Genomic DNA, 27,213 nt, shown 5'->3' with positions numbered 1-27,213 from the left:
CAGATTAATCTGCTGTCTCAGCCTAGAATGCTGGCTTTGAAGGTATACATACATGAAAATACAAAATATGATGTCTTATACAGATGGAAGGATATCAACTTTGGTATCAAACTATAAGATTTATTTTCATGTTGAGACAACTATTTAAAAATACATAATGCGTGCTCACAACATGAGTAATAATTTTCTGTTATATGAGCAGATAAAATAATTATCAATACATAAAAGACTCTATTTCTTCTTAGTTTTGAACTGTTAAAGGTATTTATTTTAAAAGTTATATTTTACTAGCATTCAGATTGCCTAAGAATAATATATGTTCTGTTTATTGACAATAGCTTAAATAATTGTTAAAACTCTAATAATAAAACTGCACCAGAGAGGAGTCAAAGAGTTACTTATCAGATCCTTACTTTCTCTGGTTCAGTTAACCTCCCCTCAACTTGAAGGGAATTGATTTAGTTCATACCTGAATGGCTTAGTGGTTTTCCCTACTTTCTTAAATTTAAGTATGAATTATGCAATAAGAAGTTCATGATTTGAGCCACAGTTAGTTCCTGGTCTTGTTTTTTACTGACTGTATAGAGTTTCTCCTTCTTCACCTGCAAAGAATAAAAACAATCTGACTTCAGTATTGACCATCTGATGACATCAATTCACAGAGTCATCTTTTGTGTTGTTGAAAGAGGATATTGGCTATGACCCGTGCATTCTCTTGGCAATAGACTGTTAGCCTTTGCCCTGCTTCATTTTGTATTCCAAGGTCAAATGTGCCTGTTACTCCAGGTATCTCTTGACTTCCTACTTTTGCATTATAGTCCCGTATGATGAAAAGGACACCTTTTGTGTGTGTGTTTGTGTGTGATAATTGTAGAAGATCTTTTAGATCTTCAATAGATCATTCAATCAAATCCCTTATGATCATGTAGTGAAAGTGACAAATAGATCCAAGGGATTAACTCTAATAGACTGTGTGAAGAACTATGGACCGAGGTTCATAACATTGTACAGGAGGCAGTGATCAAAACCATCCTCAAGCAAAAGAAATGCAAAAAGGCAAAATGGTTGTCTGAGGAGGCCTTACAAAAAGCTGAGAAATGAAAAGAAGTAAAGGCAAGGAGAAAAGAAAGATATACCTATCTGAATGCAGAGTTCCAAAGAACAGCAAGGAGAGATAAGAAAGCTTTCTTAAGTAAATAATACTAACAAAAGGAGGAAAGGAACAGAATGGGAAAAACTAGATATCTCTTTAAGAAATAAGAGAATCTTTATTTCCCTCTTAAGAAAATTAGAGATTATGGGAAAATTTCATGCAAAGATGAGCAGAATAAAGGACAGAAATGATATGGAGCTAACATAAACAGAAAATATTAAGAAAAGGTGGCAAGAATACACAGAACTATAGAAGGAAAGATCTTATGAACAAAAATGATGATGTGGTCACTCACCTAGAGCCAGACATCTTGGAGCATGAAGTCAAGTAGGCCTTACGAAGCATTACTACAAACAAAACTAGTGTAGATGAGAGAATTCAAGTTGAGCAATTTCAAAATAAAAGATGATGCTGTGAAAGTGCTTCACTCACTATGCCAACAAATTTGGAAGACTCGGCAGGGGCCATAGGATTGGAAAAGATCAGGTTTCATTCCAATCCCAAAGAAGGGCAATGTCAAACAGTGCTGAAACTACTGTACAATTGCACTGATTTCACATGTTCTCAGGTAATGCTCAAAATCCTTCAAGCAAAATTTAAACAGTATGGGAGTCGAGAACTTCCCGACGTGTCAGATCAGTTTAGTTCAATCTCTCAGTCATGTCCAATTCTGCGACCCCATGGACTGCAGCACGCCAGGCCTCCCTATCCATAGTCAACTCCTGGAGCTTATTCAAACTTATGTCCATTGAGTCGGTGATGCCATCCAATCACTTCATCCTCTGTCATCCCCTTCTCCTCCCACCTTCAATCTTTCCCAGCATCAGGATCTTTTCAGATGAGTCAGTTTTTTGCATCAGGTGGCCACAAAGAAGGCTGAGCACAAAGGAACCCTCTTACACTGTTGGTGGGAACGAAAACTAGTACAGCCATTATGGGGAACAGTGTGGAGATTCCTTAAAAAACTGTACAGAGAACTGCCATACGACCCAGAAATCCCACTGCTGGCCATACACACTGAGGAAACCAGAATTGAAAGAGACACGTGTACCCGAATGTTCATCGCAGCACTGTTTACAATAGGCAGGACAGAGAAACAACCTAGATGTCCATTGGCAGATGAATGTATAGAAAGCTGTGGTACATATACACAGTAGGATATTACTCAGCTATTAAAAAGAATGCATTTGAATCAATTCTAATGAGGTGGATGAAACTGGAACATATTAAACAGAGTGAAGTCAGAAAGAAAAGCGCTAATACAGTATATTAACGCATATATGCAATTGAGAAAGATGGTAATGATAGCCTTATATGTGAGACAGCAAAAGAGACACAGATGTAAAGAAAAGACTTTTGGACTCTGTGGGAGAAGGCGAGGGTGGGATGATTTGAGAGAATAGCATTAAAACATGTATATTATCTTCTGTGAAATAGATCACCAATCCAGGTTCGATGTATGAGACAGTTGGCCAGGGCTGGTGCATTGAGATGATGCTGAGGGGTGGGATGGGAGGTGGGATGGGGGTTCAGGATAGGTAACACATGTACACCCGTGGCTGATGCATGTCAATGTATGGGAAAAAACCACTACAATATTTTAAAGTAATTAGCCTCCAATTAAAATAAATAAGTTAATTTAAAAAAAAAAAGGAGATTGAGCACAGAAGAATTGATGTTTTCAAACTGGTTCTCTCTTGAGAACCTCTTGGACAGCAAGGAGATCAAATCAGTCAATCTTAAGGAAATCAACCATGAATACTCACTGGAAGGACTGATGCTGAAGCTGAAGCTCCAATACTTTGGCTACCTGATAGGAAGAGCTGGCTCACTGAAAAAGACCCTGATGCTGAGAAAGATTGAGGGCAGAAGGTGAACTCGGCAGCAGAAGATGAGATGTTTGGATGGTAATATCGACTCATTAGATGTGAGTTTGAGCAAATTCCAGGAGATAGTAAAGGACAAGGAAGACTGCCATGCCACTGTCCATGGGGTGGCAAAGAGTCAGACAGGACTGAGTGACTGAATCACAACAACCTTGAAGAATAGATGTAGTGGAATATGAAGGTGAAAGTTAAAATGTTAGTCACTTGGTTGTGTCTGACTCTTTGCAACCCTATAGACTATAGCTTACCAGGCTGCTCTGTCCATAGAAATCTCCAAGCAAGAATACAGGAATGGGTAGCCAATCCTTTTTAGAGGGGATCTTCCTTACCCACAGATCAAACTTAGCTCTCCTGAACTGCAGGCAGATTCTTTTCTGTTTGAGAAGATGATCTAAATCAAAATAGATTTTTTCTTACACCTTCATTGAAAAGTTGAAATTAACTTAAAAAAAATATTTTTTTGAGAGTCCCTTCGACTACAAGGAGATCCAACCAGTCCATTCTGAAGGAGATCAACCCTGGAATTTCTTTGGAAGGAATGATGCTAAAGCTGAAACTCCAGTACTTTGGCCATCTCATGTGAAGAGTTGACTCAATGGAAAAGACTCTGATGCTGGGAGGGATTGGCGGCAGGAAGAGAAGGGGCCAGCCGAGGATGAGATGGCTGGATGGCATCACTGACTCGATAGACGTGAATCTGAGTGAACTCCGAGAGTTGGTGATGGAGAGGGAGGCCTGGCGTGCTGCGATTCACCGGGTCGCAAAGAGTCAGACACGACTGAGCGTCTGAACTGAACTGAACTGAAGCAAAAAATGTTGAAATAAGGAGCAGACATCTTTTGTTCTGTGGTTATCATGTTCCTTCAGCAAGTTTTCATTTTACAGACAATTTTAGCCACTATATCCTGATGAATCTCTTGCCTGTGATCTATAAACTTCAACGGAGTCCCTGATACAAAGCTCACATTCTGACCATGAAGGCCAAGATGAGATGTAGGAAAGGCAGACAGCTAAACACATAAACACAGTTCCCCTGCGTGCTTTTTCTTTTCTTTTCTGTAAACAGGCAACCTGAGGCAAAAAAAAAAAAAAATGCTTAGAAGAAAAGTTTGTCAAAAACATAAACTGATAAAGATAGAGTTCACTGTTCATAATAGTCAGAAAGTGCTTATACATCTGTGGTCTTCTCCTAAGCTAACAAAAGCTGTTTTTGTTTTTTTTTTTTTTTTCTTTTGAAGGGTAACAATTATGTGTATCACCAGGCTAAGAGGTGGATCCATGGACTTCTATAAACAGAAAAATCAATCTTGATTCATTAATGTGAAAACAATGATAAACATTATTGACTAATTTTAAATTTGTGTGATTACTTCAAAATATCTATTGGAAAGAAAAAGTATGTCAGAGGGATCAGGGTTAAGACACATTTTTTGTCTTGATTTGGTTTGATTTTCCAGCTCTATATGTTTAAATACCATCACAATTGCCTGATGCAACTGAAAAGATTTCTATTAAACAATTACCAATCCATGAAAGCAGATATGCCTAATTCAAAGATCTGGATCTTCTGGGAGAATACACTAAATATTTAAAATTTTCCTTAGAAATTTAGTAAAATAAGAAAATAATGATTTCTGTTTCTAAGCATAGGACATTATTTCTAAATTTTACCTAAATATAAGATACTCAATTAAGTTCACTTGAGTTCAGTTCAGTTCAGCCACTCAGTCATGTCTGACTCCTTGCAACCCCATGGACTGCAGCACGCCAGGCCTCCCTGTCCATCACCAATTTCTGGAGTGTATTCAAACTCATGTCCATTGATGAATGATGCCATCAAACCACCTCATCCTCTGTCATCCCCTTCTCCTCCCACCTTCAATCTTTCCCAGCATCAGGATCTTTTCAAATGAGTCAGTTCTTTACAACAGGTGGCCAAAGTATTACAGTTTCAGCTTCAACATCAGGCTTTCCAGTGAATATTCAGGAATGATTTCCCTGAGGATGGACTGATTGGATATCCATGCAGTCCAAGGGACTCTCAAGAGTCTTGTCCAACACCACAGTTCAAAACCATCAATTCTTCCGCATTCAGCTTTCTTTATAGTCCAAATCTCACAGCCATCCATGACTACTAGAAAAACAATATCTTTAACTACACAGACCTTTGTTGGCAAACTAATGTTTCTGCTTATTAATGTGCTATCTAGATTGGTCATAACTTTTCTTCCCAGGAGCAAATGTCCTTTAATTTCATGGCTGCAGTCTCTATCTGCTGTGATTTTTGATTTCCAAAACATAACATCTGTCACTGTTTCCATTGTTTTCCCATCTATTTACCATGAAGTGATGGGGCCAGATTCCATGATCTTAGTTTTCTGAATGTTGAGTTTTAAGCCAAATTTTTCACTCTCCTCTTTAACTTTCCTCAAAAAGCTCATTAGTTCTTCTTTGTTTTCCACAATAAGTGTAGTGTCATCTGCATATCTGAGGTTATTGATATTTCTCCTGGCAAACTTGATTCCACCTTGTGCTTCATGCAGCCCAGCATTTCTCATGATGTACTCTGCATATAAGTTAACTAAACATGGTGACAATATACAGCCTTGCTGTACTCCTTTCCTGATTTGGAACCAGTCTGCAGTTCTATGTCCAGTTCTAATTGTTGCTTCTTAATCTACATTCAGATTTCTCAGGAGGCAGGTCAGGTGGTCTGATATTCCCATCTCATGAAGAATTTTCTACAGTTTGTCATGATCCACCCAGTCAAAGGCTTTTGTACAGTCAGTAAAGCAGAAGTAGATGTTTCTGAACCTCTCTCACTTTTTTGATGATCCAATGGATGTTGACAATTTGGTCTCTGGTTCCTCTGCCTTTCCTAAAATCAGCTTGAACGTTCGGAACTTTACAGTTCACATACTGTTGAAGCCTGGCTTGGAGAATTTTAAGCATTACTTTGCTAGTGGGTGAGAGGAGTGCAATTGTGTGGTAGTTTGAGCATTCTTTGGCATTGCCTTTCTTTGGGATTGAAATGAAAACTGACCTTTTCCAGTCCTGTGGCCACTGCTGAGTTTTCCAAATTTACTGGCATTTGAGTGCAACACTTTCACAGCATCACCTTTTAGGATTTGTCATTCCACTGTATAATCATAAGGGTTTTGATTTAGGTCATACCTGAATGGTCTAGCGGTTTTCCCTATTTTCTTCAATTTAAATTTCAATTTGGCAACAAGGAATTCATGGTCTGAGCCACAGTCAGCTCCTGCTCTTGCTTTTGCTGGCTCTATAGAGCTTCTCCACCTTTGGATGTGAAGAATATAATCAATCTGACTTTGATATAGACCATCTGGTGATGTCCACGTGTAGAGTTTTCTCGTGTTGATGGAAAAGGGTGTTTGCAATGACCAGTGTGTTTTCTTGAAAAAAATCTGTTAGCTTTTGTCCTGATTCATTTCTATATTCCAAGTCCAAATTTGCCTGTTACTCCAGGTATTTCTTGACTTACCACTTTTGCATTCCAGCCCCCTGCAATGAAAAGGACATCTTTCTTCTATGTTAATTCTAGAAGGTCTTGTAGGTCTTCATAGAACCATTCAACTTCAGCTTCCTCAGAGTTAGTGTTCAGGCATAGAGTTGGATTACTGTGATATTGAATAGTTTGCCTTGGAAACAAATTGAGATCAATCTTTTGCTTTTGAGATTGCATCCAAGTACTGTATTTCAGGCTCTTTTTTTGACTATGAGGGCTACTCCATTTCTTCCAGGGGATTCTTGTCCAGAGTATTAGATTTAATGGTCATCTGAGTTAAATTCATCCATTCTCCACCATTTTAGTTCACTGATTCCTAAAATGTGTATGTTCACTCTTCCTATCTCCTATTTGACCACTTCCACTTTGCCTTGATTCATGGACCTAACACTCAAGGTTCCTATGCAATATTGTTTTTTATAGCATTGGATTTTACTTCCATCACCAGGCACATCCACAACTGGGTGTTGTCTCTGCCTTGGCTCTGTCTGTCCATTCTTTCTGGAGTCATTTCTCAACTGATCTCCAGTAGCATGCGGGGCACCTGCTGACATGGGGAGTTCATCTTTCAGTGTCCTATCTTTTTGCCTCTTCATACCATTCATGGAGTTCTCAAGGCAAGAATACTGAAGTGGTTTGCCATTCCCTTCTCCAGTCGACTAAGTCCTATCAGAACTCTCCACCACAACCCATCTGCCCTGTGTGGTCCTATATGGCTTGGCTCACAGCTACATTGCGCTAAATAAGGCCATGGCCCATGTGATCACATTGGTTAGTATCCTGTGACTGTGGTTTTCATTCTCTCTGCTCTCTGATGGAGAAAGATAAGAGGCAATGGAAGCTTTCTGAAGGGAGAGACTGACTGAGAGGGAAACTGGGTCTTGAGCATGGTCAGGGACATGCTCAGTAAGTCTTTAATCCAATTTTCTGTTGATGGGCTGTGCTGTGTTCCCTCCCTCTTATTTGACCTCAGGCCAAACTATGGTGGAGGTAATGAAGATAATGGTGACCTCCTTCAAAAAGTCCCATGCATGCACTGCTGCACTCAGTGCCCCCAACCTTGCAGCAGGACTCCTCCAACCCATGCCTCCACTGTAGACTCCTGGACACTCAGGGGCAAGTCTGGGTCAGTCTCTTGTGGGGTCCTTTCTGGGTCCTGGTGCACTCAAGGTTTTGTGTGTGCCCTCCAAGAGTCTGTTTCCCCAGTCTTGTGTAAGTTCTGATGGCTCTATGGTGGGGTTAATGGCGACCTCCTCCATAAGGGTTTATGCCATATCCAGGTCTACTGCACCCAGAGCCCCTACCCCTGCAGCAGTCCACTGCTGACCTGTACCTCTGCAGGAGATACTCAAACACAGTTCTGTCTCAGTCTCTGTGGGGTCTCTGGGTCCTGGTGCCCATAAGGTTTGTCTGAGCCCTCTGTATAGGCCATGGAATTCTTTAGGCCAGAACACTGGAGTTGGTAGCCTTTCCCTTCTCGTCCAAATCCATGAATTTTCCCAACACAGGGATTGAATCCAGGTCTCCCTCATTGCAGGTGAATTCTTTACCAGCTGAGCCACAAGGGAAGCCCTGTAAGATACACTTGTGTTTTCTTAATTTTCCTGTGGTATTAGTGTATGAGAATATCTTCATTATTTGAGCTTTATTTAAAATTTCAGAAGACTTCAAAAATGCATTTATTATTCTTTAGTGCAATTAGTGTTAGATTTTGCCTCAGTTTTTCCCCTTTTCTGCAACGTGATCAACAAAGTCTGTTGTGTAGATAGTAGTTGGAAAAAAAAATCCTATAGAGCTGAATACCAATCATATGGGGACTGAAATAGGACTTCAGAGAAAGCTATTTAAGTGAAGCAATTGTGGCAAAAGGCAGACTAGCTTCTAATGGAGAAGGAATAAAAGATGTTCACATTTCACTAAAATTAAGATGTATTATACTTCTTCCTTTTAAGGTTATCTTCACTACAAAAACTTCCTGGCAAAAAAATAAATAAGATAAAAATTCACTCTTTATCCAGCTTCAACCACCATCACTGATTTGCCATTTTTGCTTCATCCTTTCACATTTACAGTATTTTTTCCTGAAGTATTTTAAAGTACTTCTTAAACATCATTTTAGCTCAAAGCATTTCTGAATTCATCCCAGAAACAATGAAATATGATCACAACTTTACTTTTTCAGCTTAATTGCAATTAATAAAAATTTAAACAATCTCTTATTAAAAACTGATACCCAGAATTAAAATTTCCAAAATATCTTAAGCATCTTTTCATAGTTCTGTAAATTGGAATTCAAGTAAGTTTCACTCAGTTTATTTCATTACATTTTAAAACCACATTTAATTTATAACAGCTACTTCTTTCTAGTTAATTTTATTACTTTTTTTCTTGAAAAATTGTCAAGTTATCTGTAAAATGTTTTACTTTGTGTATTGTCCAATTTGATTCCTCTTGGTGTTTCTCCTTTCTTTCATCCAGTTTTTTGTTTATATATTTCAAAATACTCATGGTAGAAATGTAAATACCTTAAAGATTTTGCTGGCATAGATTGCATATTTGTGTTTGTGTCTATGTGTGCCAGTGTCTATTTGTGACATTTTACATTTATTAAGTATAACATGTAAGATTACTTTGGTTATTTGCCTAACAGCCTATGCTTTAACGTGGTTCTGGTTTTGCAGGCTTTCAATCAATCTCTCATTTCACGTATATTACCCTGGCTGTCACAATTTCTCCAACCATAGTGTGTAAATATATGTAATGTCCTGGGTGAAATATTCTCTGTGAAATACAAAGTCTAGATTCTTGGGATCTTCCCAGTCATTTATTTTGTAACAGACTTTTTAATTTTCAATAAATTATAGGTTTTTCTTTTTGTGCTTTTTGTTTGTCTGTTTCACCTGTCTATTTCTTTTGTCTGTTTTGGGGATCTGTAGCTTGAAAATTTCAAAATAAGACTGGAGTAGAAAAACAAACTAGGAATATATTTGTATATATATTATAGCTTTGTAAAAAATAAAAATAAAAAAATAAAAAACTTCCATCCATCTTCTTTTATATTTACTTACTCTACTAGGTTCTTACTAGATGTTTTTTTATATGAACTTGTAATTGTAGGTTAAAAGCAAAAAAGTGGATTAACCATTCCTTCTAAACTGAAGCTAAGCACACTAAGCAAGGAATTCTTTGTGGTTTTACCACCTAACCTATAAAATATTTGTATTTAATGTATGGTAATAGACCATCCCAAAGAAAGGCAATGCCAAAGAACGCTCAAACTACCACACAATTGCACTCATCTCACATGCTAGTAAAGTAATGCTCAAAATTCTCCAAGCCATGCTTCAGCAATACATGAACCACGAACTTTCAGATGTTCAAGCTGGTTTTACAAAAAGCAGAGGAACCAGAGATCAAATTGCCAACATCCACTGGATCATGGAAACAGCAAGAGAGTTCCAGATAAACATCTATTTCTGCTTTATTGACTATGCCAAAGCCTTTGACTGTGTGGATCACAATAAACTGTGGAAAATTCTGAAAGAGATGAGAATACAGACCACCTGACCTGCCTCTTGAGAAATCTGTGTGCAGGTCAGGAAGAAACAGTTAGAACTGGACATGGAACAACAGACTGGTTCCAAATAGAAAAAGGAGTTCGTCAAGGCTGTATATTGTCACCCTGCTTATTTAACATATATGCAGAGTATATCATGAGAAACACTGGACTGGAAGAAACACAAGCTGCAAGCAAGATTGCCTAGAGAAATATCAATAACCTCAGATATGCAGATGACACCACCCTTATAGCAGAAAGTGAAGAGGAACTAAAAAGCCTTTAGATGAAGGTGAAAGAGGAGAGTGAAAAAGTTGGCTTAAACCTCCACATTCAGAAAACGAAGATCATGGCATCAAGTCCTATCACTTCATGGGGAAACAGTGGAAAAAGTTTCAGATGGTTTTTTTGGGGGGCTCCAAAATCACTGCAGATGGTGATTGTAGCCATGAAATTAAAAGATACTTACTCCTTGGAAGGAAAGTTATGATCAACCTAGATAGCATATTCAAAAGCAGAGACATTACTTTGGCAACAAAGGTCCATCTAGTCAAGGCTATGGTTTTTCCAGTAGTCATGTATGGATGTGAGAGTTGGACTGTGAAAAAAGTGAGCGCCCAAGAACTGATGCTTTTGAACTGTGGTGTTGGAGAAGACTCTTGAGAGTCCCTTGGACTGCAAGGAGGTCCAACCAGTCCATTCTAAAGGAGATCAGTCCTGGAGGTTCATTGGAAGGAATGATGCTAAAGTTGGAACTCCAGTACTTTGGCCACCTCAGGCAAAGAGTTGACTCATTGGAAAAGACTCTGATGCTGTGAAGGATTCGGACCAGGAGGAAAAAGGGATGACAGAGGATGAGATGGCTGGATGGCATCACCGACTAGATGGATGTGAGTCTGAGTCTCCGGGAGTTGGTGATGGACAGGAAGGCCTAGCATGCTGCAATTCGTGGGGTCACAAAGAGTTGGACACGACTGAGTGACTGAACTGAACTGAATCAGACTATCTGAAAATTGAATATTTGGTTAAAATTAAAAATAACAACTTGAACCCTCTGCTTCAATCTCTTGATTTACCAATTGCTCCCCTCAAGTGAATGCCAAATAACTGTCACTGAAACATAGTTCTATTCATGTTGTGTTTCCTCAAGTTTCAAGTTTTCCTATTTTTCTATTGAAGAAACATGAAATACTTTCATACTCTGGGAATCAAGTAATCTATTAGCTGATCAAATATCATCTTTTAAACAATGCTTCTTCTTATACCTTTGATCCTAAACACACTGCACACCTAATTTTCTCAAAGCTGTCCATGATTTTTTTTTTTTAGCACTTGTGATCTTTTGTGCAAATATCTTCTTTTTTTCTAGCAAATTTAGGATAGACTTTCATACCTCGTTTAAAGAAGATTTCAAAACTGAATAATTTTATAATTCTCCCAGATTTTTAACCATTACTTCTGTTTCATAATCATCACTTTTTTGTACTCTCTTGAAAGAACCTCATTCCACTGTAGAAAATATTTATTTTCATCTGTCTTTCTTGGGAAAAATAATGATATTCATTTTTGTGAAATGACTCTGGATCCATTTAGTTAAGAGTTTAGCTATATTTTAAAATACCTTAAACAATATAAAGCCCAACTTTGTGGATATTGGCTCTTCAACATCTGTTCAAATAATTGAGCTTTAGGGAAAAAGCTAAGTTTTCCTTCCATGGCTTGTTTTGAAAGTGCATCATTAATATCCAATAGCAAAGTTGAATGTGATTAGAATGTTATATCCTATCATCCTTTTATTTTAGGTATGATCCCAAAACAGACACATGGACTATGGTGGCTCCTTTGAGTATGCCCAGAGATGCTGTTGGAGTCTGTCTCCTTGGTGACAGATTATATGCTGTTGGTGGCTATGACGGCCAGACGTACCTCAACACTATGGAATCCTACGATCCACAAACTAATGAATGGACCCAGGTAAAAATGTTGCAAGCATAAGTTACTTCACATATAAAAATTATTTTTTTTTTCATTTGCTTCCTGTGGAGGAGATGTATACATACTCTGAACTCAAAGTGACTGATTTTTGTTTATGTTCATGTTCATTTTATAAAAAGTTTATTAAATCATATATATTTGTATACTTTTCTATTGTGTATTCTATACTTCAATAAAATTTATATTAGAAAGTGAAATTTATGCTTCAGTGGGATTTCCATTTTAAGTCATACCAAGGGACAGGGACTGAATTTTAATCAACTGAAACAAAAAATAAAAGTGAAATATATTTGTTCACAAAAATTTAACTATACTTGGTTTTAGAGATAACAAAATCAAGTGGATAGAAGCTTGTAGAAATTAGCTTTCTGCTTCCCATTTTTTGCTTGACTGTCTTTGTTAGGTTCCTTGCTATCTATGGCAGAAAGAATATTCCATGGGATGGTGCTGCTGGAAACTCCAAATGAAACTCTTCACAACCATAATCATTAAACAAAAGAACTTTGTTCAAAAAGGCCCCCAGAACAAATAGCAAAGAGGCCTAAATAGTCTGTTGTATAACACATTCATTCCTAGATGAACACTTTGTTCAAGAAGATGGAGAAAAATAATTGGCTGATCTTAGGTTAACCTTATAGGGGACTGGAATGCAAAAGTAGGAAGTCAAGAAACACCTGGAGTAACAGGTAAATTTGGCCTTGGAATACGGAATGAACCAGGGTGAAGACTAATAGAGTTTTACCAAGAAAATGCACTGGTCATAGCAAACACCCTCTTCCAACAACACAAGAGAAGACTACACATGGACACCACCAGATGGTCAACGTCAAAATCAGATTAATTATATTCTTTGTAGCCAAAGATGGAGAAACTCTATACAGCAACAAAAACAAGACCAGGAGCTGACTGGGGCTCAGATCATGAACTCCTTATTGCCAAATTCAGACTTAAATTGAAGAAAATAGGGAAAACCACTAGACCGTTCAAGCATGACCTAAATCAAACCCTTTATGATTATACAGTGGAAGTGAGAAATAGATTTAAGGGCCTAGATCTGATAGATAGAGTGCCTGATGAACAATGGATGGAGGTTTGTGACATTGTACAGGAGACAGGGATCAAGACCATCCCCATGGAAAAAAAAATACAAACAGACAAAATGGCTGTCTCAGAAGGCCTTACAAATAGCTGTGAAAAGAAGAGAAGTGAAAAGCAAAGGAGAAAAGGAAAGATATAAGCATCTGAATGCAGAGTTCAAAGAATAGCAAGAAGAGATAAGAAACACACAGCAATCAATGCAAAGAAATAGGGGAAAACAACAGAATGGTAAAGACTAGAGATCTCTTCAAGAAAATTAGAGATATCATGGGAAAATTTCGTGCAAAGATGGGCTAGATAAAGGACATAAATGATATGGCTCTAACAGAAGCAGAAGATATGAAGAAGGGGTGGCAAGCATACACAGAAGAACTTTACAAAAAAGATCTTCACGACCAAGATAATCATGATGGTATGATCACTCACCTAGAGCCAGATTTCCTGGAATGTGAAGTGGATCTTAGAAAGCATCACTATGAACAAAGCTAGTGGAGGCGGTGGAATTCTAGTTAAGCTATTTCAAATCCTGGAAGATGATGCTGTGAAAGTGCTGAACTCAAAATGCCAGCAAATTTGGAAAACTCAGCAGTGGCCACAGGACTGGAAAAGGTCAGTTTTCATTCCAAACCCAAAGAAAGGCATTGCCAAAGAATGCTCAAACAACGGCACAGTTGCACTCATCTCACATGTTAGTAAAGTAATGCTCAGAATTCTCCAAGCCAGGCTTCAGCAATACGTGTACCATGGACTTCCAGATGTTCAAGCTGGTTTCAAAAAAGGCAGAGGAACCAGAGATCAAATGGCCAACATCTGCTGGATCATCAAAAAAGCAAGAGAGTGCCAGGAAAATATCTATTTCTGCTTTACTGACTATGCCAAAGCCTTTGACTGTGTGGAACACAAGAAACTATGGAAAATACTGAAAGAGATAGGAATACCAGACCACCTGACCTGCCTCTTGAGAAATCTGTGTGCAGGTCAGGAAGCAACAGTTAGAACTGGACATGGAACAACAGACTGGTTCCAAATAGGAAAAAGAAGTCCATCAAAGCTGTATATTCTCACCCTGCTTATTTAACTTATATGCAGAATACATTGTGAGAAATGCTGAGCTCGAAGAAGCACAAACTGGAATCAAGATTGCTGGAAGAAATATCAATAACCTCAGATATGCAGATGACACCACCCTTATGGCAAAAAGTGAAGAGTAACTAATGAGCCTCTTGATGAAAGTGAAAGAGAAGAGTGAAAAAGTTGGCTTAAAGCTCAACATTCAGAAAAGTAAGATCATGGCATATGGTCCCATCACTTCATGGGAAACAGATGGGGAAACAGTGGAAACAGTGTCAGAATTTATTTTAGGGGGTTCAAAAATCACTGCAGATGGTGACTGCAGCCATGGAATTAAAAGATGGTTACTCCTGGGAAAGAAAATTATGACCAACTTAGACAGCATATTCAAAAGCAGAGACATTACTTTGCCAACAAAGGTCCATCTAGTCAAGGCTATTGTTTTTCCTGTGGTCATGTATGGATGTGAGAGTTGGACTGTGAAGAAGGCTGAGTACCGAAGAATTGATGCTTTTAAACTGTGGTGTTGGAGAAGACTCTTGAGAGCCGTTTGGACTGCAAGGAGAACCAACCAGTCCATTCTGACGGAGATCAGCCCTGGGATTTCTTTGGAAGGAATGATGCTTGAGCTGAAACTCCAGTACTTTAGCCACCCCATGTGAAGAGTTGACTCATTAGAAAAGACTGATGCTGGGAGGGATTGGAGGCAGGAGGAGAAGAGGACGACAGAGAATGAGATGGATGGATGGCATCACTGACTTGATGGACATGAATCTGAGTGAACTCCGGGAGTTGGTGATGGACAGGAACGCCTGGCGTGCTACAATTCAAGGGGTCACAAAGAGTCGGACACGACTGAGCGACTGAACTGAACTGAACTAGGTTAACCTTCAGTTAAGGAATTAGAGATTCAGGATCATGTTCAGAGAAGCTTCCAAACCAGTCAAATATCTGGAGAATGTGTGTTGGGTTGGGGAAATATAAGGGTAGGACACCTTAAGTAAGGTGGAAAATACCTATGCTTACAGTTACTATAGACTTGCTTGTGATGAAGGGAATGGGTATGTTTTCAGACTTGCTTTAATACTGTTTCTCTCGTTTTTTTTTTTTTCTTTCCAAATCTCTCAATATTTCTTATCTCTCTGCTTTATCAAAACTTAAAATCAAGAAACAGTTCAAACAAACAAACAGTTTTTGCACCAATGGGTACATTTAAATTCCAATGTCTTACTTAGTTGAAGAAGAATAATAACCTTGTCTCTTTGTATTCCTTAATGTATAGAGGGCTTTATTTTTGATCACAAGAGATTGGCTAAAATTTATATGAAGAACTTGAACATTGATTGAAGTAAATGTTTGAAAGAAATTCTTACTTTTAAAGATATATAACTTCTCTCTTGATATGTGTTCAACTACAATATTAAATAGACTTAGTTGGAAGTACAAAATCAAAGTCATCATGGTCAGGCTAAAGTATCTGCCTTATGACTCTCACTCTTCCCTAAGGGGAAATTCTTTGATTTCAGTGAAGATAGATGCATTTGACAAAGGAGGAAGAAAACAGGTAGAATGGAGGAAAGACCAGTGTAAATTTGGAGAACTACGTTCTGTGATTTTCTGTGTTTAACTTTAATTCTGAAAAAGTAGTGTTCCTTATTCAGGGAGAAGAAAACATATAAAAAGCTATAATTATTGCACTGAGAGTTTAGAAGATATATTTTAACTCCTTACATTCCCAAGTTCCTAGTTTTATAAAGGGAGCAATGCATGAATTATTTTTGGTTTGCTAAGGAAGTACAAATTCAATGTTACATATCTTAAATGAACTACTTTTACAAATGAATATTAAATAAAGGAGGCTTATGAACATATAAATGATATAATATTTTCATTACATATTTATAGTAATGAGCCATTATGCTTATCATTCCTCTAAAATTGAAGTCAGAATAATGCATGTAGTACTAATGGGTAGAAACTTCCAACAGCCATTCTCCCTCATCTATGCTTTATTATACTCTTTTGGATCATTTACTATTTTACAAATAGCAAAGTGATATTTAAAATGTTTTAGAACAAATTTATTTTAATATAATAGACATTAATTTTAAAATTTGTAAATTAAGATTTTACAACCATATCTTTTCATTCTTTGTATTTTAAAGACTTTCAAGCGGCCATCAGGAAACCCACACAAAATCAGTTTGGAAAATTTTCAGGATTCCAGGATACTAGAGAAAGTTCTCATATTTGCTGTGTATTGCCTGTCACTTCCCCTTCACTTACTCCACAGATGGACAAAATCAATTAGTTGTTTCATTTGTTATTGACACCATCAACTGGCCAAGCATTAAGCAAATTATATTAAAATATATGAAAATGTATATTTAAAAAACTTCCCAAGCTAGCTACAATTGGAAATAATGAAAACACATGAGGGAACATTTGCCAGATACATGTCTTACATTGTTACATACAGAAGACACACATACATGCTAGCATGAGTGTGTGTATTTGTGTTTTAAATAAACTTGACCTGGGGCATGTTTGGGAACGCATGTAAGAATTAAAGATTTTAAAATTTAAAAAATAAAAAACTAAAAAAAAAAATTAAAAAAAATAAATAAATAAAGTACGGAGGTAAATAAACAGGGTCACTTTTCATTGTAACTCCTTTAATACAGCCTGTATCATTATAAAGATATATTTCTAATAAAAAGTATTCATTTTCCAAATAAATAAATAAATAAATAAACTTGATTTTGCCACTTAATTTTTTTTGCATATGATTTGAAATAAAATATGTGTGCTTTAAAGCATAGAAAGAAAATTTTAACTTTGTTTCCTCTAGCCTGAGTAAAATCATCCTTTCATGTGTTTCTTTGGTACATGGTCATAAGTGCTCTCATGCTGCATCTACCTGCAGCTATGAAAACCAAATACAATATGTCATTTACAGTCATATATCCAAAGACTGGCATAGTTGCTAGCATGGGTAAGAGATGTGTGAAACTTTCTTAAGTGAATAAATTGTGAATTATTTTTGCAGCTCAGTTTACTCTGGTGTACATGGGTTTAGTTTATTTGCATACAATCAATCTATAAGATATTTAGAATGAATTTCAGGGAAGTCTGGTAAGATATTTGCATCTTGGATTGCTGTTTAATAACTGATACTATGCCAAACTTTTTAGATTATCATAGTTTACTGAAAGGTATAATGCTGGAGAGAGAAAAGGGCAGATTGTCAAAATATGTATTAAATAAGATAAAACTGAACCAAGGGGAAGAGAGGGAAACCTCTCAAATATTTAAAATGTACTTATGTACAATACATCAAATGCTTAAAATAGAATGATAAATGCTGAGACAAGAGAAATATTTAACACTATGCTAGAACTTAAGTGTGTTAGGTAGAGAAATCTTCTTTCAAGAAATTATATATTTTTGAGATTAGTTGTTTGTCAGTTGCTTCATTTGCTATTATTTTCTCCCATTCAAGGCTGTCTTTTCACCTTGCTTATAGTTTCCTTTGTTGTGCAGAAGCTTTTAATTTTAATTAGATCCCATTTGTTTATTTTAGAGAGTGTTTTGCCTATGTTCTCCTCTAGGAGTTTTATAGTTTCTGGTCTTACATTTAGATCTTTAATCCATTTTGAGTTTATTTTTGTGTGCGGTGTTAGAAAGTGATCTAGTTTCATTCTTTTACAAGTGGTTGACCAGTTTTCCCAGCACCACTTGTTAAAGAGATTGTCTTTACTCCGTAGGTACCATGATGACTGTGGCTTTGTAGTAGAGCCTGAAGTCAGGCAAGATTGCTTTGGCTATTCGAGCGGGATTGCATTGAATTTGTAAATTGCTTTGGGTAGTATACTCATTTTTCCTCTTCAATTATATGTCCTCTTTGATTTCTCATCATTGAGACTCAAGAGAGAATGATATTCTAACATGCTATTGAAGTCTCTAAGCTGTGTTAGTTGAAATCTTCTAAAAAAAGAAATTATATAAATAGACTGTGGCATTTCAAATAAATAATAAACAGATAAAAATATGGGGAGTGGTTTGGTTTAAGAAACAGAATTTTTAGAGTCATGGGAAACAGAACACATGGCATGTTTCATTGAGCAAGAAATAAAGTGATGAGGAATAAGTTTGGAGAGAGAAAATGGGTCTTTATGACATAAGGTAAGAAACCATGTTATAGAATCTTGACTTTACCATGAACCAAAACGATAGCTAATGAAGGACTTTAGGCAGGGAAAGTACATAATCAGAATTGTGTTTTAAAATGATTGCACTTCATAGGATAGGAAATATAATTAGGGGAAAGCAAGATCAGAAATTTATTAGGATATACTTCACTAATTCACTGCATGGGTGGGAATTTTTCCTTCTTCTAGGTTTTTTTTTTTTTTCTAATCTAACAATTAAATTGACATAAGACAAATTAACAGAAAAACAAAAATTTAATTTTGGGCATATAGAAACCCCATATGGACTCAAAAAAGTGGCCAAAGCAGGAAGTTCTTATACTGTTTTAGACAAAAAAACAATAAATACATAAAGAATTTAGAAGACAAAGTGGTTTGGGATTAGGTAGTAAATTAATGAAGAAGTTACAAGGTTTTCTGACACAGCCTTCTTGGCCCTAAATTCCTTATGTCTGGTGGTAAGGATGCTTTTTACACTCCTAGTAGAGAGAGGGTACCATTTCACATGAAACATTTATCTCCTGCTTTAAGGGGTCAAAGGAAGGTCACAGTGCCCCTTCTGCATGAAGTATCACTCAAGTATCTTTAATTAGAAATAATCAACGTGCCAAAGTGGCATATCCTGGAGTGGGTTATTCTACTCCCCTTTCACATTCAAGGTGAAATTGTAATCTGAACTAGTTGAAGATAGTAGGAATGGTATAATTCAGTTGGTAGGAGAGATAATTATAAGACTTGATGTTATTCAGCTGTCAGGTTGAGGGAAATGAAACTAAAGGCTGTAGATATGCTCTAGGTTCGTGTCTTGAGCAACTGAGTAGAAGGATAAAAGAAATAACAGAAAGAAGAGTAAACTTGGGGCAGTGGAGGGGAGGATGGAGGAAGCAGCGATTCATTTTTACATGCAAATATAAGCATGTATAGAGACATAGATGCAAAAGTAGATAGAGGTATACTTCATCTGGAACTAGGCATAGTACTTTTCAGCGCTGGATGAAAATAGAGAGCATCTGGGAACTCTTCAAAAATACTGCTCAGAACTCATGTCATTGCTATTGAATGGTATGCCTTGAGTACTTATATTTTGTAAAAGCTCTTTAGATGGCTCTGACATGAAACAATACTTGAAAATCTTTGGAAACTAAAAAAGAGACAATGGAAAGCGTGCAATTTGAAGTCAGAAATATTGCAAATTGTAGACCTAAATGTTACCAGATTTATATCATTTCATAGTCCATTCACTGTAATATAGGGATGACAACATATGATGGGATTATAAAAGTGACTGTGGTGATCAACAAAAATTATTCTTAATACACAATATGCTATCAATATATCACATGCTCCTTTTTGCCTTTCACTTTGAGCAAATATATGTGAAAAACACAAGAGACATAACAGTAACCTTTTAAAAGAAGATATTGTATTAAATGAAAAGTATAAAAATGATATGAGAAAATTTTCTACTTGTTTTAATCTATAGAAAGATGGCAGGTGACAATAAGCACAATTAAAAGAAATAATGTGTAATTAGATAATGGTGGTAATTTTCATATGTAGAGGGTGAGATAGTGTCCTTTCTCAATCAATAAGATAGTGTGTGTGATCTGAAGTTATTTTGCTCTCAGCTACTTCATTTGCTACACTTGATTCATTTTATCTTCAGTTTGAAATAATATCCTATAATTTCTAGTCTACCTGATATTCTTATGTAAATGAATTAGTCTTAGAAAACTGTATCTAAAAATCATTGATCTAAACAGTTCAAATTATTAAATTCTTAGCTTACCTCCATGAAATAAATTTTCATTACAAATTCTTTAAAATCATTGCTTTCAATATATTTCTAGCCAATTTCATATTCAGGATTATTTTTAAAAAATCTCAATCTCATCAATAACACTCATAATATGGATTTTAAAATAAGCCCTGTAGCAATTATAATTATGTTCTAATGATGACAGCATATTGAAATCACATCATTAAATGCCTCTCTTTAGAATGAATTAATAGCACATTTTATTCAGTATAATATCTTTGGAAATGGCTTTCCAGTGACTTGAATAGTGAAGCAGCTATTTCATCTAAAACATACTCCAAGCTATCAATTTGAAATTTCATCAAAAATGTGTCCAGGCAAGCTCCAGAAAAAATCTTTGCTGAAAACTTTCCTATAGAAGCTTCACTTCACTAAATATCATGAAAGAATTTATTACTTTTATCAAAAATTCCACAAATAAGTATAGATTTTAAATACTTCAATATTCATATTATTTTATATACATGCCATTTTCATTGTTTCCATGTTTATTGTATTGCTTGCAGATACATTGGGAAATGATAATCATATTTATTAATGATTTTCATGGATATGAATGAATGATTTAAGTACGTTATAATCTGTATATTTTCCATAACAATAAAATATTTCTTAAATCATATTTCATTTTTTTCAACAGATGGCTTCCTTGAATATTGGGAGAGCCGGTGCCTGTGTAGTAGTCATCAAGCAACCTTGACATATTTTTGGAGAGATTTTATTTGCTGGAGTGGTTATTTTTATATCAGAGGGCAGGAATGAGAACTTTTGGAGATGAAAATTCTTCAAGAAAAAAGATTTTGGTAGATTTACCTACTGAGATCAAAAGAGGTAGAAGATGAAACAGAATTATGGGAAATAAGAGAACATCAAACCGCTGTGGGAACACTATCTGGTCCTATGTTAGTTCAGGAATGGTTATTGGTAATTTGTTTTGTATTGAGGCATACAATAACTAGAGTTACCAAAGGCTCGTTTTTCTTGGTCAGTTAAAAGGACAGAGAAAGATTTGTGACATGGATAATTTCATGACTAAAGCTCATTCAATGTTTTATAATCTTTGATGATATTCCAGAGGTTGCCAAGAGTAGAAGACATGATATTTCATCTGACAGTATGTCATTGATTCTGCCCTAATTTTTAATCAGATGTGGTCATACCAGGAGGTGGAATGATGCTTTATTAAACAAACATGCTTTTTCCTAATTTTCCTAAACTATGAAGACAATTAAAGAAACAGATTCATGCTTGCCTCTTGCACTCAGAAAACAAATCAAAGCTGCATATATCATCCAGGAGGATAGTTGAATTTTATTGCAACTGAATTAGCAATTTGAAGTTGGCAAACACAAAGGATTGTTTTCATTAAGCTTCCCATATTGCTTTGCTTTTTGATCACACTGAGAATCAATAAAATTAAAGGCTTTTGCCTTATGATGAGTTCAGTGTAAGCATGGAAACCAGTTATTCTGAATGTTTATATATATATGTATATATATATATACATATATATATATATATACACACATATATATATATATATCCATTGCATGTTGAAGTCCTTTAGAATTTTGTTCATAAAACATCTTAGAATTTTGAGGGAGAAATCTATGATACATTCATTTGCAGTGTTAATGGCCATTGTCAGAAGGAGGGCAGACTTCAGACCCTCATTCCCTACTTTTCAAACTTGCTACATTGATAAGCACATTATTTTATGCCAAATGTTTGTAATTGTTTAAAGCATATAGTGGAAATGTTATACAATGTCTTCAATAGATCCAAGTAAATGTTAAATATAATTAATAAATAATAGAAAATTTGCTTTTATCAGTGTACCTTTCTTCAATAAATTTTAATTCAGAACACAGTAAAAACTTGACAAGTTATTCTGCAAAAATAGGCAAGTTTTGTTCCTTGACATTTCATAAATCAAGGAGTATATGTTTTCATCAAAATAAGCTTATTTCTTCCTAAATACTATGCTGACACAAAGTGCAATCTTTATTGATGTTTTTGAGACATTTAGCAATAATGCTTAGAAAATTCATATCCCATAATGAAAATGCTGATAATCGTGCAAGAACTATCAATAGGAAGTCCCTCATTTTGAGTCAGTGTAAAACATGTAATTTAGTTTTATTGTTGGGTAGAGGAAAAATACTAGAAACATAGAAACCAAGAAAATATTGATAGTTTGTGTAAAGGAAATATTAGGAAATCCAATGTTTTCCAATATGTATATGTGATCAAATGTTATCGGACATACAAAAAAATAACAATTATAATACATGATGTTAAGGAAGTATCAGTGATTTTTTAATTGTAGTTAAAAGATATATAGCATGAAATGCATATCTTAGCCATTTCAAATTGTGCAGTTTCCCTGGTAGTTCAGAGGTTAAAGCGTCTGCCTGCAATGCAGGAGACCCGGGTTTGATCCCTGGGTTGGGAAGATCCCCTGGAGAAGGAAATGGCAACCCACTCCAGTATCCTTGCCTGGAGAATCCCATGGACGAGCAGCCTGATGGGCTACAGTCCACAGGGTTGCAAAGAGTTGGATATGACTGAGCGACTTCACTTTCACTTTCTCTTCAATACGTAGAATATGTGGATAATATCAGCTAACTGGAGTGGACAGCTTATACTTGAAATGTTAAATAATAGAGGGGAAAGTGAAATGGTGTATATCTATTTTTCAACCATTAAAAGTTTGTGGCAGTCATATTTAAAACTTGGTTAATACATTTATCAATGTTTTTACAAATGATTTTTTCCCCAAAGAGATATATTCCACCAAACAAATTTGCTGTATCCAACCAAATATTTTCAATATGTGAAACATATTAGCTTGCTGCTGCTTGCATTTCATACTATGAGTGTGCACACCAAATTTACCAGTCAAGGACATTGAAGAGCAGTTTGGATAATAAACTCAAAGCTTATATGAGATAAGAAGAATGGATATTATTGTGTCATTTACTAAAAAATGTATTGTCCACCAAAGTTACATGCTAAATGAGTTTCAGGATGTACTCATCTACCCTGCCATGACTCCAATCCAGGATTCTTGAAACTTAACTTTGTCAACTGGTAATTCAGCTATGTTAAGGACCCCACTTTGGGGTGAAATTTCTGCTAAAGACAGGACTTACTATTTGGCTGTTTAACTAATACGGTATACCTAAAGAAAAGAAGCATGTTAATAGAATAGACTATCAACATTGCTAGTTTTTCTAATATACTGTTCAGGCTTTTTATAATATTGATGTCTCTGAAGCATAACTTATTTCTATAAGTAGCTCTATTTAATCTTCAAATTTAGTAGTTTTCTTTTCTTTTTTTAATTTTCCTGGTCCACCACATATCATGTGGCATCTTATTTCTGCAGATGAGGGATTAAAATTGCAAACCCTGCAGTGGAAGTGCATAGTCTTAACCACTGGACCACCAGGAAGTCTCTGTGTAATCTGCAAATATTTTCAATGTTAATGATTATTATTAATGATACTAGGAATACATAATATACAATTGTCCCTCCATATCCATGGGGCACTGGCCAAGGACCTCCCCTGTGTATCATAGTTTGTAGATGCTTAAGACCCATAGTCATGATTTGCATTTGTAGGTCCCATCAACTTCAGACTGTGTAGTACTGTATTTATTGAAAAAATATCCATATATAAGTTAACCCATGCAGTTAGAATCCATGTTGTTCAAGGGTTAACTATAGTTCAAAATTATTTATAAAATATGCAATCACATTCAAGCGTCCATACATAGTAGTACTGGAATTTTTAATGTCACACATTAAAACCCAATATAACACAAATTTACAGTTTGAATGTAATAAAAAATAATATTTGTAAGTTTCTCCTGGGTAGATACTGCAACAAAGACCAAATAAGACTAGAAGCATTATTGAAATCAGCTGAGAATGTCTAAGGAGGTTAAATTATTAATTATTTTGTGTATTGCTTGAAGAAAACAAAAAAATCTATTTAGAAAATAAAATATTTAAGTAATCTGCTAAAATCTATAATACAACAATAACTTTAAAAAATTACATTTAAATAGAGGCTAAAACATAATGTTGAAATATCTAGTCATATTTCTAGATTGAAATGTTGCTATAAAATTTTTAAGATTTTGAGGCTTTTGGGAACTCTTAACATATCCATGTCACTTTAAAAAACTATGCATAGTGGTTTTAGTATTTTAAAAGACATGAAAGTAGCAATAGAAGTAACAACAGAAATAAGAATCAAATTTCATCTTTTTGGCAAGAAGGGAAACAATTTGCTATCCCCAAAACACCTTTTTTGGGGTATTTGGACATAAGGATTATCTTGAACTGGCTATTTTTTAAGAAACAGCAGACACAGGAAAATCTCTGAAAACTAGGTAGACATACTGTTAGAGACATTTGTATTTACATGAGAAATTCCATTTGTAAGGGCATCTCACTCTCTGTACAGGAAGAGGATGATGACTAAATATCTAGAGACTTTAACAATGGAAAAAGCAAATCTGATTAGCCACCTTACCCTAATTATTGTGATTTTACTGCTCCCACTAGTGGCTTCTCCAACTCCAGTATCTTCTTTTGTCTTTAACTTAAAATGATAAGCTTTGTTAATGATTGTATTGCTTTTAGATATGAGAAGATTTTTTAAAAAAGGCTCAGAAAATCTTCTGAAAATATCTAACTATGTAAAGACCTGTTTTGTCAGGTTTTCCCAAAGCACAGAATGCCTCATTCATGATCACTGCCCTAAATATATTTCAGAGTGATTTTTAAGTTCAGTGACTGCAGTGGCAAGGGGCTTCATCCTTGTCAAAGAAGATGTTGACTGACAATTTTTCATTCACACAGGTGATGATCATCTCACTTTATTTTATGAATGTGATATCTCTAAATCCTTAAGACTTTGATGGTAAAAGAATACTTGTTTCCTATTACACTGCTATATGATTTTTTTTCTAACACTCTTGGTCTTTTTCACTGTTCATTATTCCTCTAAATGATAGTGAACCAGTAGTATTGCAATAGATTAGTGATAGTGGTGGGAAAATAAATAAACAAAAAACTTCTCCAATCCAGAAAACCTTGCAACAAAAATACTAGAAAAAAAAACTTTATTATTTAATAAGCATAAAACCAGAATGTAATACATATCACACATAACATGCCAGGAGGTGGCAAAGATAGAAAGCTCATCCTTTTCTGTAGCCAAGCAGACACAACTCATTAGACACTTTTTTTTTTTCAAAATAAACAATATTTACTTCTTAAGTAAGAGGAACTGAACATTTGTCACATAGTTCATCCTAACTTTACCCAGCAGTTGCTTTAAAAAACAAAAACAAACAAACAAACAAAAAAAAAAAAACACTAATGTGACTTGTTAAATTTGAACACCAATTTCAGCCATTATTTCTCTGCAAACTCTATTTCCATCTGTTTTCTCAATGAAGGTACCAACTAAGGAGTCAGTAATCCTGTCTAGTTCTCATATGAAATCCATGTACTCCAGGATAAACTTTATTAGGAATAAAAGTAATTTTTTTCTCATCTACTTTCATTTTGTCTAATTTTTCAGTGGGTTCAAAAACTAAATGATGAGGATTGTGCTATACATTGGATTCCCTCCAAGCTCAAGCAGCAAAAGTTAACTAGGTGAAATGTGTATATGATAAGCAGAGAATTCCAATTACAAAACCTTACAATTTTTAAAAATGAAGATATATGCAAGAGAAATTATATGTTCATTCTATGCCCATTATACTCTGTTCAGTTTTTTATAACCATTTATAATCTGTTTTAGTCTTACTGAGACTGGATAGGACAGAAGTAATTCCTGGTCTCAAGGAGCCAAATTTGGCTTACGATTCTTATTCACCTTCGTTCTCCTAAGATGATAAGTGCAAGTTTGCTTGGGAACTAACTATCAGCTTGCTTGTGTTAAGAAACAAAAGTAAGCCAAATAAATTTTGAAGACCTAATTAACTTCATTCAGTGATTCGTGAACTGGGTGGAACCCCGTTTAGGAACTAAAGGAAAGCTCAGAGAGGGTTATACAAAATGGAAGCACTTTATAGGAAGGATGTAAGGCAAGGGAGCTATTGGCAAAAGAAAAGAAATAATTATGTTTAGGCCAAAATGCCGTCTTTGGTAGGGGGAGGAAATATCATAGGTTTTATTAGGCAGATTGCCTCTTCTTTCCCTTGGGAATGATGAAACTCTTACCTGAGAGATTACTCCATTGGTGATGATCAGGAAATTCTGAACTGCTTGATTAAAATTACATTTCTGAAAGTCAAAATGCCAATTAGGTTAAGTATTAAATCTATGTTTGGTATCACAGACTTTAGCACAAGTAACACTTTTTTAGGCCTACAGTCTTCATTTTAACACTTAGAAAGGCAAACCACTTCCCTTGCCTACTGAGAAACTTGTATTTTCAAAATAAATTATATTTAGAATTAGTATACTAGTTCAGTTGATTAGGAATCCACCTACAGTGCAAGAGACTCTGGTTTGATTCCTGAGTCTGGAAGATGCAGTGGAGAAGGGATAGGCTACCCACTCCAGTATTCTTGGGCTTTCCTGGTGTCTCAGTTACTAAGGAATCTGTCTGCAATGTGGAAGACCTTAGTTCGATCCCTGGGTTGGGATGATCCACTGGAGAAGGGAACAGCTATCCACTCCAGTATTCTGGCTTGGATAATTTCGTGGACTGTATAGTCCATAGGGTCGCAGAGTTGGACATGACTGCACAATTTTCACTTTCATATAAATAATGAATAAAACCCACAGCATCAACATCTTTTGTATTAAACTGAGGGGCACTATTAAAGTGTTTGTGTTGGGAGCCAAGATGGCGGAAGAGAA

General features: G+C 35.7%; 1 protein-coding gene across 1 annotated transcript in view; it reads left to right on the top strand.

Moving 5' to 3' along the window:
* The window catches only part of KLHL1 (kelch like family member 1), a 548,398-nt gene extending 526,275 nt beyond the window's left edge, over positions 1 to 22,123 (top strand). The window contains exons 10-11 of the mRNA XM_004012176.6: positions 11,927 to 12,098; positions 20,959 to 22,123. Coding sequence (XP_004012225.1) covers positions 11,927 to 12,098; positions 20,959 to 21,018 — 232 coding nt within the window. The 3' untranslated portion in view covers positions 21,019 to 22,123. The remainder of the gene's footprint in view (positions 1 to 11,926; positions 12,099 to 20,958) is intronic.
* The last annotated feature ends 5,090 nt before the right edge of the window (positions 22,124 to 27,213 follow it).

The sequence above is a fragment of the Ovis aries genome, chromosome 10 (genome assembly GCF_016772045.2).
Source record: "Ovis aries strain OAR_USU_Benz2616 breed Rambouillet chromosome 10, ARS-UI_Ramb_v3.0, whole genome shotgun sequence".
Taxonomy (NCBI): Eukaryota; Metazoa; Chordata; class Mammalia; order Artiodactyla; family Bovidae; genus Ovis; species Ovis aries.
The sequence above is the reverse complement of the archived record's forward strand: the minus strand, read 5'-3'. Positions and strand labels throughout refer to the sequence as shown.